General features: G+C 36.2%; 1 protein-coding gene across 4 annotated transcripts; it reads right to left on the bottom strand.

Annotated features, from left to right (window-relative positions):
* LOC113329146 (F-box/LRR-repeat protein 3-like) lies at positions 1–4,444 on the bottom strand. Of its 4 annotated transcripts, none has more exons than XM_026576103.1 (8): positions 3,692–4,444; positions 2,876–3,001; positions 2,597–2,701; positions 2,114–2,507; positions 1,904–2,033; positions 1,435–1,738; positions 1,084–1,335; positions 1–959 (listed from the first exon to the last, which is right to left on the bottom strand). In XM_026576103.1, the coding sequence occupies exons 1-8, from the start codon at positions 4,307–4,309 to the stop codon at positions 909–911; spliced, it is 1,980 nt and encodes a 659-aa protein (XP_026431888.1). In that variant the 5' UTR covers positions 4,310–4,444; the 3' UTR covers positions 1–908. The 4 variants fall into 4 exon arrangements, with proteins under 4 accessions (XP_026431888.1, XP_026431890.1, XP_026431889.1 ...); XM_026576105.1 differs by having other exon boundaries at positions 1,084–1,266; XM_026576104.1 differs by having other exon boundaries at positions 1,444–1,738.
* Between the last annotated feature and the right edge of the window lie 8,873 nt (positions 4,445–13,317).

Genomic DNA, 13,317 nt, shown 5'->3' with positions numbered 1-13,317 from the left:
TAAAGAGACACTAGGAAACGCCAAGTATCTGAGATTCAGATCAGAATTGATGAAACAAATACAACCTTTTAGATCAAGAAAAAGGGGATTGCATTAAGAAGAGAACTATACAAGTACGCTGTGTGAGCAGGTAAACAGAAACACAACAAACTGCCCAGAAGTGGGAAGAAAACAAATATCTATACAGCGACCTTATCTAAGTTAAGGCGGAGACAAAGAGGAGGTTCCAGGAATTGCACTTTTCTTCAACAGCCGCCGGTTGAGGGGAACTGCATGCACTTTTCTTCAAAAATTCTGAAATTGCGCAGTAACCAAAGAGACCAGATGATAACATGAAGAATCAGATGCCAAATTGTTTTGCCGGGACCATCAATTCCATAAGAAGACCAGGAACAGGACAGGGGATTAATTTTAACATCAGCAGGGATCATATGCCAAACTGCCGTTGAGAGGGGGCACTTCAAAAATAAGTGTGCGGCTAATTCAACGCAGCAATTGCAAAGAGAGCACCTACTAGCCAGACAAATGCCCCGTCCTTGAATGTTCAAAAGCTTCAGTATTTTCTCCCAGGCCGCTCACCAGAAGAAGAAGCGTATCTTAGGAGGGATAGCATGCTTCCAGAACATACACAATTTTACAAGCCTCAAAACAACAGGAATACAAATACAGAAATCTAGGTGTTTCCAATTTCTTCGAAACCTTACAGAGACAGGGACTAAACTTCATTTTTTGGCACAGCCTGGTATCTTAGTGAATAATCGAATAATCAAGGGTTAAATCTTCATCCACCACCCAAATTTATTTGACCCGTAAGTTACTAGCATGTTCTCTTTATTACCTTCCATCCATAATAGTTGCATGTTCTCAGGCTTGGTGATTGCTTGATATACATTGCTCCCATGGCACATCTATAAGGGGGCTTCTAATTGTTCTTTCCAACTCCTTGCATCAACTGCGGCCTGCAATTAACACCACATCAAGCATACACTTCAGTATACAAGGTTGACTGTAGATTATAAGGACAATGTGTGGTTGGAAAATCAGAAACAAAGAAGCATAAACAGATCCATATCTAAGATGTACCTGGAATGGTTTATCCCTCCATTGGAACGAGCAACCACGAGACTCAATATGTTCAATAAAAGGTTGAGAGAGTGAGAATTTAAAGGATGTGTGGAGTTTCACTTTTCTGAGTCCCCTACATGACACCAAGGCAGCTACCAAGCCATTCGCAGTCAAGCCGTCCACGTGTAATATAGTCACAACCTGTAAGCAACTGATATTAGCTAGTGCTAAGAGGCCGACATCAGTTACAGAACAATATGACAAATTTATCTGCACCAGATGAAATTGATCATTAGTTAAAAATCTAAGAACAGTTTTCAGCATATACAATCCAAGCCAAGAGAGAAGACGCTAGGGATTAGTTACCACCTCACTTACCTGTTTCAGGCTTTGGGAAAAATGAGCAAGCAGAGCCATTCCAGAATCGTTAATATTGAAGCAGCTTTTTATGTCCAGTTTGGTAAGTTGCTTACAACCCTGAGCAATGGCTGAGAAACCCGTAGACGAAATACTAGGACATCCTCGCATTTCTAGAGTACTTATCTTTGTGCATTTTGACAAAGATAAAAGGGAATTATCAGTAACGTCCGTAGAATATGCCAAATTAATCATCTCCAGATTGGGACATCCACTAGCAATTGCTGCAATCCCCAAATCAGTTATCGACGGGGACCTATACCAAAACAGAACAAGAAGAATAGTAAGGTCAAAATGTTATTTTCCACTCCAAAATAATTAGAACTGCTTCACACCCCTGTTGCATGTACTCCCCTCAATCTATATAGCATCACACGAAAATTAAAATGACATGAGATTCATACGGCGAGAAACCACAAACCTGTACAGGTCGAGCTCAATCAATTTTGGACAATGAGTGCCTACATGGATAAGCCCCTCATCGGTTATGTTTAAGCAAATACCTATTCTCAGAACAGAAAGCCTGGAACCTCTAGATATAGACATCAACCCTGCATAGCAAATAAAACTGAGTAAGAAATATAAAATTGTGCTGTCATAGAGAAAGAACAGTTAAGAGCAAGTTTAAAACCTTCATCATCTAGTTCAGTATCTGTAAAATTGAGCTCCTCCAAGAAATGGCATTTCTTCCCAATGGAGATGAAAGCTTCCCTTGAGACCAGGCTACAAGATTCCATCCTGAGGGAAGTAAGTGAGGTGCATGAATTTGTGATGCTATCCATAGAAAGACGAGTTATCTCACGACAGCATGAAATGTCTAGCTTTCTCAGCTCTTTGTGCCTCGCCACAAGTAAAGACAGACCATCATCCATCACTCCGACACACTTGCTTAAGCTTAGGTCCCTTAGTGATATGCACCAATCTCCAATAGCCTTCAGGGCTAAAGATGTAAGTTGACAACCATCCAATTTGACTGACTGCAACATCGGAAGCCTTTGCATGCAATCAGTCTGAGAAACTGTGACCTACACCACCACCAGTGTTGAAAAGATTAGGAGGGAGATAACCTTTCCAACTTATCAAGGGAAATTCGACATAAGTGCTGTTAACTTGCCGGAGATCCATATGCTATGATAAGCTGACGTAACGATGCAGCCCCATTTGTCACGGCAGAGAGACCAATATGACTCACCTCCGTACAGTTTGATATATTCAGTGTCTGCAATGAACAATGTATCGCCAATTCCGTCAATAGAATGATTTAAAGAACACCTACACACGATTGCTTGAATTTCTGAAGACTAGAAGCCAAAAACAAATCATTCTCATCGCTGGCATAAAACCAAAATATAATGCGATACAAGTTTCAACTCCTCAGGTAATATTGTAATACCTCTAACGACATGCTTCCTTGTCTGATATTAGCAAGACCTTCATCATCAATAAGGCAACATCCCACAAGAGCCAAGCTTTTGAGATACGGTAGTTCAAATATTGCTGGAAGGCATTTGTTTGTTATCTGCAAAGTGACGCAAATAGATAAGCTAATATTGTATCCATCTATATCATTATATGGTAACTTAACTGCCTCATTGACATATAAATAGCATACGCATTCACGAGTGCTTACAACCTAAAATCATTCTGCACATAACACAAAACAGAAAACCAGAAAGCCTAGTAGTTCATCCTAGCCAACTGACCAATTCAAATCAGAAAGCATATCACCCCAATATGATGAAACTTAAACCAATTCAGATCCTTTAACATGGCAACTTTATTGCCTTATTGATACATAAATAACACGCGCATCACGAATGCCCACACTTAGTAGAAAGCCTAGTTGGAAATGACCATGCTGTTGGCCTAGGCACTTCACCCGAATCACCCCAATAAGATGAAACCTACCAATTCAGCCTTAAATAGGATAACTTTATGGCCTAAACACAATATAGCATGTACATTGCCCGCGCAACAACCTAGAATCATTCAGCAACTAACTTAGAATAACTTATCAGGAAGCCTAGTTGTTCAACATAATCAATAAGGTAACTCCGCAATTTCGATGAAAGTTAACCTATTCAAATCTTTTAATGCGACAACTTTATCGCCTCATTGACACATAGATGGGCATTGCACTTGCACACAACCTAGTAATGATAAATCAAACAAGCTGTAGAGGGTGAAAGACAATGTTCTTAGTTCTTACCGGAATGTAAGAAAGATCCAAACTTTGCAGATGTTTACATTTGACAGCAACCAAACCAACCCCCAAATCACTCAAACTGAAACACCATCTCAAATCAAGTAATTTCAGCTTCTTGCAACCAACAGCAATACAGCCAATACCCATATCTGAAATCAAAACACATCTAGATAACCACAGCTTCTCCAAATTCTTAGCTTCACTAATCACAGATGCAGTAGAATCATTAAGACTAATCCCATTTGATAAGTCAATCTCAGTCAAAGATAAACAATTATTACTTACTAAACTTGAAACCCCCAAATGTGTAAAAAAATTAGACCTTGAAAAATTAATTGATTTCAAACCAATTGATGATGAAATCAAACAAAGGGTTTTGTCTGTAACTCTCGGGCATAATGAAAAATCAAGACTTGATACAAAAGGGTAACGGGTAAGGATTTTGTTTACCAGCTTTGTTGAATATGGTTTTAAGGTTTTTCTGTGTTTTGATTCAAGGGAATGAAACGATTTACAGACTAATGAAAATGATTTGAGATCTAATGGAGATGATGAAAGGGAATCGAGGATTGTGAAGATGATTTCATCACTGAGGAAATCAAATGGTTTGAACCTTCCCATTTCTTGATGAAAAAACAGAGTACTGGATGAAGAAATTTGAGAGATTTTGTTGGATTGTTAGATTTGGATGGGATTTGGGGGTTTTAAGGAAGATGAAGTTGTAGTGGAGAAATGTCTGTCTGTTGATAACCAGGAGTGATTATACAGTACAAGCTCCTCCTGGGGGAGAGGTGGATGATGGTTATTTGCTAATTGCAATTACCATTTTGCCCTTTGTTTTTGTTTGGAAAATGACTTAACCTACCCTTAAGCTCACTTGGCCTCTTGAAACAATAATACTCCCAACGCCTCTCGGTTACTTGTGCAGGTGTGCTGCTTGTGCAGAACTGGATCATGACATTTATCCCTCAAGTATTTTGTCCATTGATTCATTTTTAAGATTTAGGACACAGTAGAGTGGACAAGTGCGAGGCGTGCAACACGAATGGTCCCTAAAAGACAAATAAACTGATGTTCATGAAGTATTCAAAAATCGGTAAGAGAATGTGTACCAATTTGTATAAAAAAAAACAATCCTAATAATAGGGTGGAGCCGTAAAATCTTTTACGAGAAAGTAAGAATTTTTGAGATTATAGAAAAAGGCAAAAAAACGAAGAAAAAAAAGAACTAAAAATGGGTAAAAATGTTCGAGACCTGGCCCTTACCATGGGCTAGCTCCGCCTCTGATCTCTAAATTTTACCAGCCCTAATAATAACGGTACCACCTTTAGCAACCATTGAAAAATCCTAAATTTTTCTAGAATACAGATGCCATCGGAAAATAGGCACTGTGATGATGTTCTCAAGGAGGGTACGTAAAGGATATTTTTGTCATCTACAACACAATGCGAGTAAAAGATCAAAGATTCAAAAGGGTGGTGTAGGAAAAATAAGTCATTTTCAATATAGAAAAAGAAAATGTAAGTCTTGGGGAAAGACTTATTTGAGGAAGGACAGATCTAACGTCCTTTGACTTGTACGAACGTTAGGATTACAGGGTAATAGAATATATTTTCCCTTATTTATATATTGCCTAACATCCCTCTAAGGAAGTCAAGGCGTGTGTTACCAATATATATCATCATCGATGTTTATCACTTATCATCACCATGATTAGTTCGATAAATATTCCAAAGTTTTTTCAAATGGCTCTTTCTCACTTGGTGAAGGTGTTTATTCGGGAAGGTCATATCCAAATCTGTACGAACAAAGAAAAAAATCTCAATTGCAGCAGCGTCATTTGTGGGTTACAGTTGCACCTTCACCAGATAAAAGAATTCCCGTAGTTCACTCTGCATTATCTATCTGATAAGGTACTATATGGCCCGTACAGACACGCATTCCATGGACCAAGACAAGAGAATATACTCTTTTACCTTAACAATCATGCAACTTGTAACTATATTTGCTTGGTTTGTTGATAATCTGTAAGTTTTAGGATTAATCTAACAGTTTCATTGTCAAGTTTTGCTGGCCATGTTGCGTAATCTAATTACTTGAGGAAGGACAGATCTGTACGAACATTGTTCTTGTTATTATAATGCCGGCACAATAAGTGGCCAGAAAAGTCTATGGTTATCACGTTATCATATCATCCATCGTCCACGGATTAACACCATTTAGTCCACAGATAAAGCCGTTGTTAATTGAATTAGCACTTGATCCCTGTTATGATTATTATTGATGCAACAACTGTGAATCTAAGCACATGGCGCCTACTGTCAACTCATCTTACAGTTTTCATAAACAAACGGAAAAGAACGAGTAGGAGATGGTTGTCCACAGTGCCACCCACTGAACAAGCTCACCATTACATGAACTTTTCAAATGTGATCTTGCCATTTCTTTTGAAGAAAATCAATCTTGTCTGGAATGTCGTATACTATTAGACATATAACAGACGTGACTAGTTAAGTCATATATGTTATGGTTTCCTAATATAATAAAACTTCGATAAGTTAATATTGTTGGGACCGTACAATATTATTAATTTAGCGAAGTTAATTATTAATTTATCGAGTTTAAATTTGGCTTATACAAACTTAGTTGGGATCGGAAAATTCTATTATTTTAACGAAGTAATTAATTTAACGAAGCTTAATTTATTGAAATTCTACTATAAGTTATATCTTGTATTTATAGGAAATATCTTGTAACCAAACTTAATATTATGCAGTATCTCTTATATTCCTTGTATCAAAAGGAATATCTCTATTCTAATCTGTGAGACATACATGTATTCTCTTGTGTTTCTCATCCACTGAGAACACATTAAATCTCTGTCTCAACTTGGTATCACCATGGTTTTCAAGGTCCTGTTTTTATTTTCATCTAAATCTTTGGTTTTATTTTATTTTTAAATCGCAATGATCGGTGGTGAAAAATCAGCTCTCGAGTCTTGTTCTTCTTCATGGAGCTATTTCAGAAAAGGTCTTAGGTCACAATTTTCTTCTTTGGAAGGCTCAATTTTTAACCTATTTACAAGGTTATACATGATCTTGAAGGTTTTATTAATGGTTCTCACCGTCCACCGGTTAAGGAAAAGGATGGTTCTTCAAACTCTGATTTTCTCACTTGGAATCGCACCGACAAGCTATTATTTGGATGGATCTTATCATTACTCACATCACCAATTTTGGAAAAGGTGAAATCATGTCAATATTCAGAAGTATGGACAAAACTTACTGAAGTTATGCATCTAAAACTGATGTTACTTTGATTCACCTGAAGTCTTCTTTACAAGAGCTCACCAAGTGAAGTTTATCTATGGATGACTACATTCAATCTGTCCGTAACATCGTTGATTCTCTTACTGCTAGTGGTCATGAAATTTCTACTAGTGAATTTTGTCATTATGTTCTCAAAGGTTTAGATTCGACATATGAAAGCATTCACTACACCAAATTTAACGTTTAGCAACAACTAAAATCTGTTGCTGACCGGGCTTGCAACAGATTTTGTTCCGTTGCTAAACACCCTGTTGTAGTTTTTCACAACAGCTCTAGCTCTGTTGCTAATTTCGGTCAGCAACGGCAGTGGCAACAGAAATAAACTGTTGCAAAATTAAAATATAGAAACAGAGAAGAACTGTTGCTACTCTGTTGCTAATTTGAGAGTCATTCCGGGATATATTTTAATAGAACAGGATATAGTTGTTCTGGTTCAGATTTAGCAACACATATTTGTCGTTGCTAATTTTTTGCAAAAAAAAAAAGGTCAAGTCTACGTTGACCTAGTCAAAACTGATTTCCCCCAATACCCCAGTTCCCTGCAAAACCCTGATTCATTTTATATCCAGCAATTTTTCAATCTTATAGTTCTCATACTCTATATTCCCACAGACATTCCCACATGTTACCTCAAAGATATTCTACAAAGAAAGGGAACCAAATACAATAAAAAGCAGGAAACTCATGACATCAAAGCCATGTTACAGGTTTCATTAAGAAAATCAGATGTCAAATTATACAACTGAAAGATTGCACATGTAAATTTGTTCTTGTTTCTTACATAAAGCTGGTGCAACTTTGTTTGTTTTAGCTTCTAAGGATTGCATATAGAAACAAAATGTTACAATCTCTTATAGTGAGTAATCAGAATGCAGCAAATTATTATGGCTTTGAGAAGATGATCACACGAGGATGTTGAATTATCGTCTTGTAAATACGACCAAGATGATGAAGAACCTGTCACAGATACATCATACATATAGTTAGAGATAACCAATAAAGAAAGTAAGAAAGTAAGAGCAGTGCTATCCCACACGACTTTGCGGGATGGTTTCCCGCAAAAGCAGCTTCTTTACCGTTCAATCATGCTAAAACCCAGATTCAACATCCTTGAACCCTTTAGGGGAAGTGGTGGGTCCTTTCCTGAAAATGGTGGGTCCTTTCGTGAAAGTGATGGGTCCTTTCTTGAATGTGAATCTAATCATTGATTTGATGATCTAACGGTGAAGAAGCCGCTTTTGCGGGAAGCCATCCCGCAAAGTCGTGTGGTATAGCATTTGTCAATTCAATATGCTTTTATTAGGGTATACCCATATCAGGCATGTGAATCGCACACGCATGGGAGGAAATATCCTCCAGTATTTTTCAGTTTGGGTGGAAACACAATGGTATGTGTGTCAATGGCACACGTACAGGCTTTAGGTGTTACGAACATGGTGCGACGAAGCGTGTGGCTTACACGCCTATAAAATAAATCGTAACGGCTAGACCCTGTTACAAAATTTTCAAAATTTCGTAACGGCCATTTGTAACAGGATTTCGTAACGGCCAATAAGCCGTTACGAATTTTTGTTACTAATCCGGGAATTTGGTGTAGTGTTACGATGAGAACTGTTATTCTCCACGTCATCCACAACCAAAGAGTGGTCCAAAAAGCGATGGTAAAAGTTATTATTCATCGTCAGGACCTCGTGATGCGTATACCGCTACCCATAAACCTATTAGTATCTATGATTGGCTTCCTGACAATGGTGCATCAAATAACATGAAAAATAATGGGTAATCTTCAGACTCATTTTGAGTATACCGGTCTGGATCAGGTCAAAACTGCTAGTGGTGCCAATCTCTCTATATCGCATACTGATAATGCTATTTTACAAACTCCCACCCGTAAGTTTGTACTTTATACTGTTCTTCATGTTTGACACCTGTCGCATAATATTCTATCAATTTCTCAATTAAGGATCAACTTACGTGCTTCTATTCGATTCACAATTAAGGTTTGAACGTGCTTCTATTCAAACCTGGCATCAACGTTTAGGTCATCCAATGCTTCGTACTGTTCAATCGATTGTTCGTCATCATTGACTCCCAGTTTCTAGTTTTACTTTTTCGTTTTGATTCTCATGTTAGAGAATAAGAGTCATAAATTTCCTTTTCAGTCTAGCGCTATGGTATATGATCATCATTTAGATTTGATTATGTCAGATGTTTGGGGACCTGCTCCTATTTTATCCAATGAAGGTTATCGTTATCGTTATTATATCTTGTTTGTTGATTCTTTTAGTCGATTCACATGGATTTTTCCTATGCATGCTATACCTGACGTGTTGAAATTTTTTATTACATTCTCTAAACATGTTGAAAATCTTTCTAACACCAAAATCAAGGTATTTCAGTCCGATAATGGCGGTGAATATCGAAAGTTCACTCAAATTTTGCAATCTAATGGCACTCTTCATCGTTTCTCTTTCCCCCATATGATTGTATGCCTACAGAACCGATTGACTACAACAGTCACACTCTATCTTTTTGCTGCCACCTTAAGACGTCCTTTCTAGTGAACAACCAGTGCATTTAGTTTTCCAACCTCACCACCTTATGACCGTCTTACAGGAATCGTTGACCGGAACCTTTAATTTCTGTTGACCGAACCTCTGTATGAGTGTACCTGTCATTAGTAAAAGTTATCCCTTAGTAATGTTGATTGTTTAGTAATAGTAGAAGCTTATTAATCAAGTTAGGTTAATTAATTAACATCTAAATATGTTTAAGTTTGATTAATAACCGTATTACATTAGTTAATCACAAGTAGATATTTTTGTTTAGAGCTTATCAAAAGTGTCTTAATGAGCCTTCCTATCTATTATTTCTCTCTTTTCGTTGCCCCGGCTTCGGTGGTTAAACAAATAGAGAGAACCATAAGAAACTTCTTGTGGGATGATGCTAATGGTGGGAAAAAACACAAGTGGGTTCGCTGGAAACGCGTTGGTAAACCATTGTCCCAAGGGGGATTAGGCATTAGAAATTTCACTACACCAAATCTAGGTTTTCCTAACAATAGGAATCCTAAATAAATTTATTTTGGTAACTCAAATCATTCATTATAAATCCAGTAACTCTTGTAAGGAGTTAGCAAATCAAATAATAGTTACCATAATTAGGAATTAATTTATAAAAACTAAATAACTATTCAAAGGCTGAGATCATTAGTTATACATCCCTAACACATTTTTTACTAAATCATTATTACAACTATTCCTACCCAAAATTAGATGTTTACTAAAATCAACCCTATCTTTATAACTATTTATCATTTTTATTACTAACACACTTGTACATAGCTAACACAATGGTTTACTTTGAAATTCAGAAAATGCAAATACAATTTCAAGATTTTATAAGTCTTTCAATTGGAACCAACTAATGAGGTTAGAACCATGGAATAACTTAAACCCGGAACAAATATTATGGGAACCAAAAATTTAAGTCCATCTATTTCTTACCACTGTCGACGCAACCAAAGTAACCAAACCAAACTCGAGCTCAACATAGACTTGGAAAAATTTTCCATCTCCTTCTATAACTCAGATCGAAACCAATCGGAAGAGAAAAACCAAAGCAAACTCAAATGATCCTTTTTTGAATCAAACTCCAATCGAAGAAAACCCAATCTCATTCTTATGTTTTTTAAGTTTTGTTGATGCTTTAGTAACCAATTTTGATGGAACGACATTTGTTGATGGAACGCTAGTCAAGTGTAATCCAGTGAAACATATTATACTCTTTTGATTGTTTTAAAGTTCATTATGTATTTTGTTTCTTCACTAGCACAGTCATTATTTGATTTTTGCAGGCAACACATGGAGCTGCTCTAGCAGTTCAAGATCCTAAATAGGTAAATGTTTTATCATTCATGATATGTATAATCTTAATAAATTACAGGTGGCTCATAGATTTAGACTTTCAGATGGTCATTTTCTGGCCATATCTGAACTCTGAAGCTCTGTTTTGATTGATATATTAATGCACATAATATAGCTCATTTATACCTCAAATTTAAACTAAGACATTCATACCTTATGTGCATTAGTAATGCATCTATAGTTGCTTAATTGCTTCATCTGTTTGCCTTATCTCCTACACCAAAATTGGCTCAGTTCAACTTGTTTTCAGTAGTATTCTTATTGTTCCTTTTCTTTTATTTGTGTGCAGATAATTTTTGAAGGGGTTAATGCCACGATGTGGATAACAACAGCAATATAAACAACCTGCCACAAGCAATTTATTCACGGATGTTGAAAGTCCTAATTGTAGCAAAAACCCAGGTCTTGTTGGTGTTTGAGAGAATATATTGCAAATGAATGGGCTATTTTGTTAACGAGGATCCAATTATAATCGGTTTATCCTTGTGATAGACTGTATTGATTAATTGAGTAGATCGGCATCAACACAATTCTTTGGATTAATATTTTTGTTGGCTTAATCTTAAGCGATTACTTCGGTAATTTAACATAAGATACATCTAAGGACCTGGCGAAGGAGTTTATGTTAAGATAAACAAAAGAGCCATTTTTCGACTCATATCACTTGGTTGAATAGAGTTGATACCAAAAAGATTTGTTATTCCTTTACTGTTTGGAATACGAACCAAAGAAATTGTTCCAAGTACGTGACTTATTTATAAGTTGGAGGCGTGGGAATACAGACGGAACTAGGTGAACTATAGGTTTAGTTGCTTGGTCTCAACTATACGAAGTTAGGTGTAATTTTGTGTAGCGGCTTAATCCTCAGAGTATTTAATTCTGGACAAGGTCCCGGGGTTTTTCTGCATTTGCGGTTTCCTCGTTAACAAAATATTGTTGTATCATTTACTTTATATTTCCGCATTATAATTGTTTTATTATAATTAAAGTAAACTACACAAACGCTAATTCCCATTTACTTGATAAGTGAATCCTATTGTGTTTGATTAAGTCCGAACCTTTTTTATCAAGTAACATACTTCGTTTTTGTATTTTCTCGATCTTGTATCCATAGACGATCACACGAAGTTTGAAATGATTAGTTGTATTTTCTCGACTCGGTGCATAGACAATCACTTTCGGAGAAAGGACTTATAGGTAGGAAAAGTTTTAGCTTGAGGTATGTTTGGGTACCCTTGCCTTTTCAATAGGTTTTTTTCACTTCTTCTTCCTCTCAAAACCATTATGCAAACCACTACAAAGAATGCATATACAGCCGTATTTTGGTTTATGCATCAACTAATTTTCCATTGCAACTAATAAAACCGTTTTAGGAAAAGAGATACTTTCACTTTTTCAATTTGGTCTATTTTTAGGAAAAACTGAAACTGTGAAAATATCTCTTTTCCTGAAACCGAGGTAGTATATGCATAAAAATATCATTCCAAAAGATGCATAAAAGTTTATACATTCGTATTTTGGTTTATGCATCCACTGATTTGGTTATGCAACCGCTAAAAACGATTTATATACCTCCAAAATAGCATTCCAACAAAAAAAAGGATATATAACGCGTTATGCAAACAACGTGGTGTTCTAGTATGTTTAGCGAATGTTAATTTCGTTGTGTTCAATTATATTTTGACATAGTAGGGATGTGTAAATTAGTCATCTTGATCGCTTTGGTTTGTGTTCATCCAATTTTTAGTTAGGTCAAGAAATAAGATTTCCTTGGGATCGTTGTACTGTATGTTTGGAGACCATTTTTTTTTCTTTTGGATAATGATTGGAGACACCCATACTCTGACCGAAATCCCACCTTTTAATTGCATTCAAAATCTCTGTTGCTGATGGATCTATTTATCGAAAGGTTTGATCGAGAATTTTATTCATTTTTCGGACCTTTTTCCCTTCCATTTTCCCCGAAAAAGATGAACTAATCAAAGAGCATGCAACACCAGAGATATAACCTTGCACATATGTTTCTTTTACACAAAATTGGTTAAAAAGACCAAAATCAACAATTTCTGGTGAAATGGACAGTTAGATTTTGATACTGTTTAAATGGACAAAAATGTAAAAATAGGCAGGATGTAACCAGTTTTATCGTGCCCATTTTCAAATATTTTTTCTTATTTTTAATTTATACAGGATGTATCCAGTTTCATCCTTCCCATTTTTTAAATTTAAGCTAAAATGAATCCAGTTTCATCTTTGCTATTTTTTTTTTGGACATTTCACCCAAACTATTTTTACTCGTCCATTTGAACCGTGATTTAAAAATATTTGGACAAATGACCCATTTTCCGTTTCTTTTAATGAAAAATACATCGA

This window comes from Papaver somniferum, unplaced genomic scaffold (assembly GCF_003573695.1).
Source record: "Papaver somniferum cultivar HN1 unplaced genomic scaffold, ASM357369v1 unplaced-scaffold_115, whole genome shotgun sequence".
In the NCBI taxonomy this organism is placed as follows: domain Eukaryota; kingdom Viridiplantae; phylum Streptophyta; class Magnoliopsida; order Ranunculales; family Papaveraceae; genus Papaver; species Papaver somniferum.
Note: the sequence above shows the minus strand (reverse complement) of the source record. Positions and strands in the feature narration are given on the sequence as shown.

Coding starts and splice junctions, on each gene's coding strand:
- LOC113329146 (XM_026576103.1), bottom strand. CDS start 4,309: ATGGGAAGGTTCAAACCATTTGATTTCCTCAGTGATGAAATCATCTTC. Junction 3,002..3,691: donor TGGATCTTTCTTACATTCCG/GTAAGAACTAAG, acceptor GTCACTTTGCAG/ATAACAAACAAATGCCTTCC. Junction 2,702..2,875: donor AAGGAAGCATGTCGTTAGAG/GTATTACAATAT, acceptor TGTTCATTGCAG/ACACTGAATATATCAAACTG.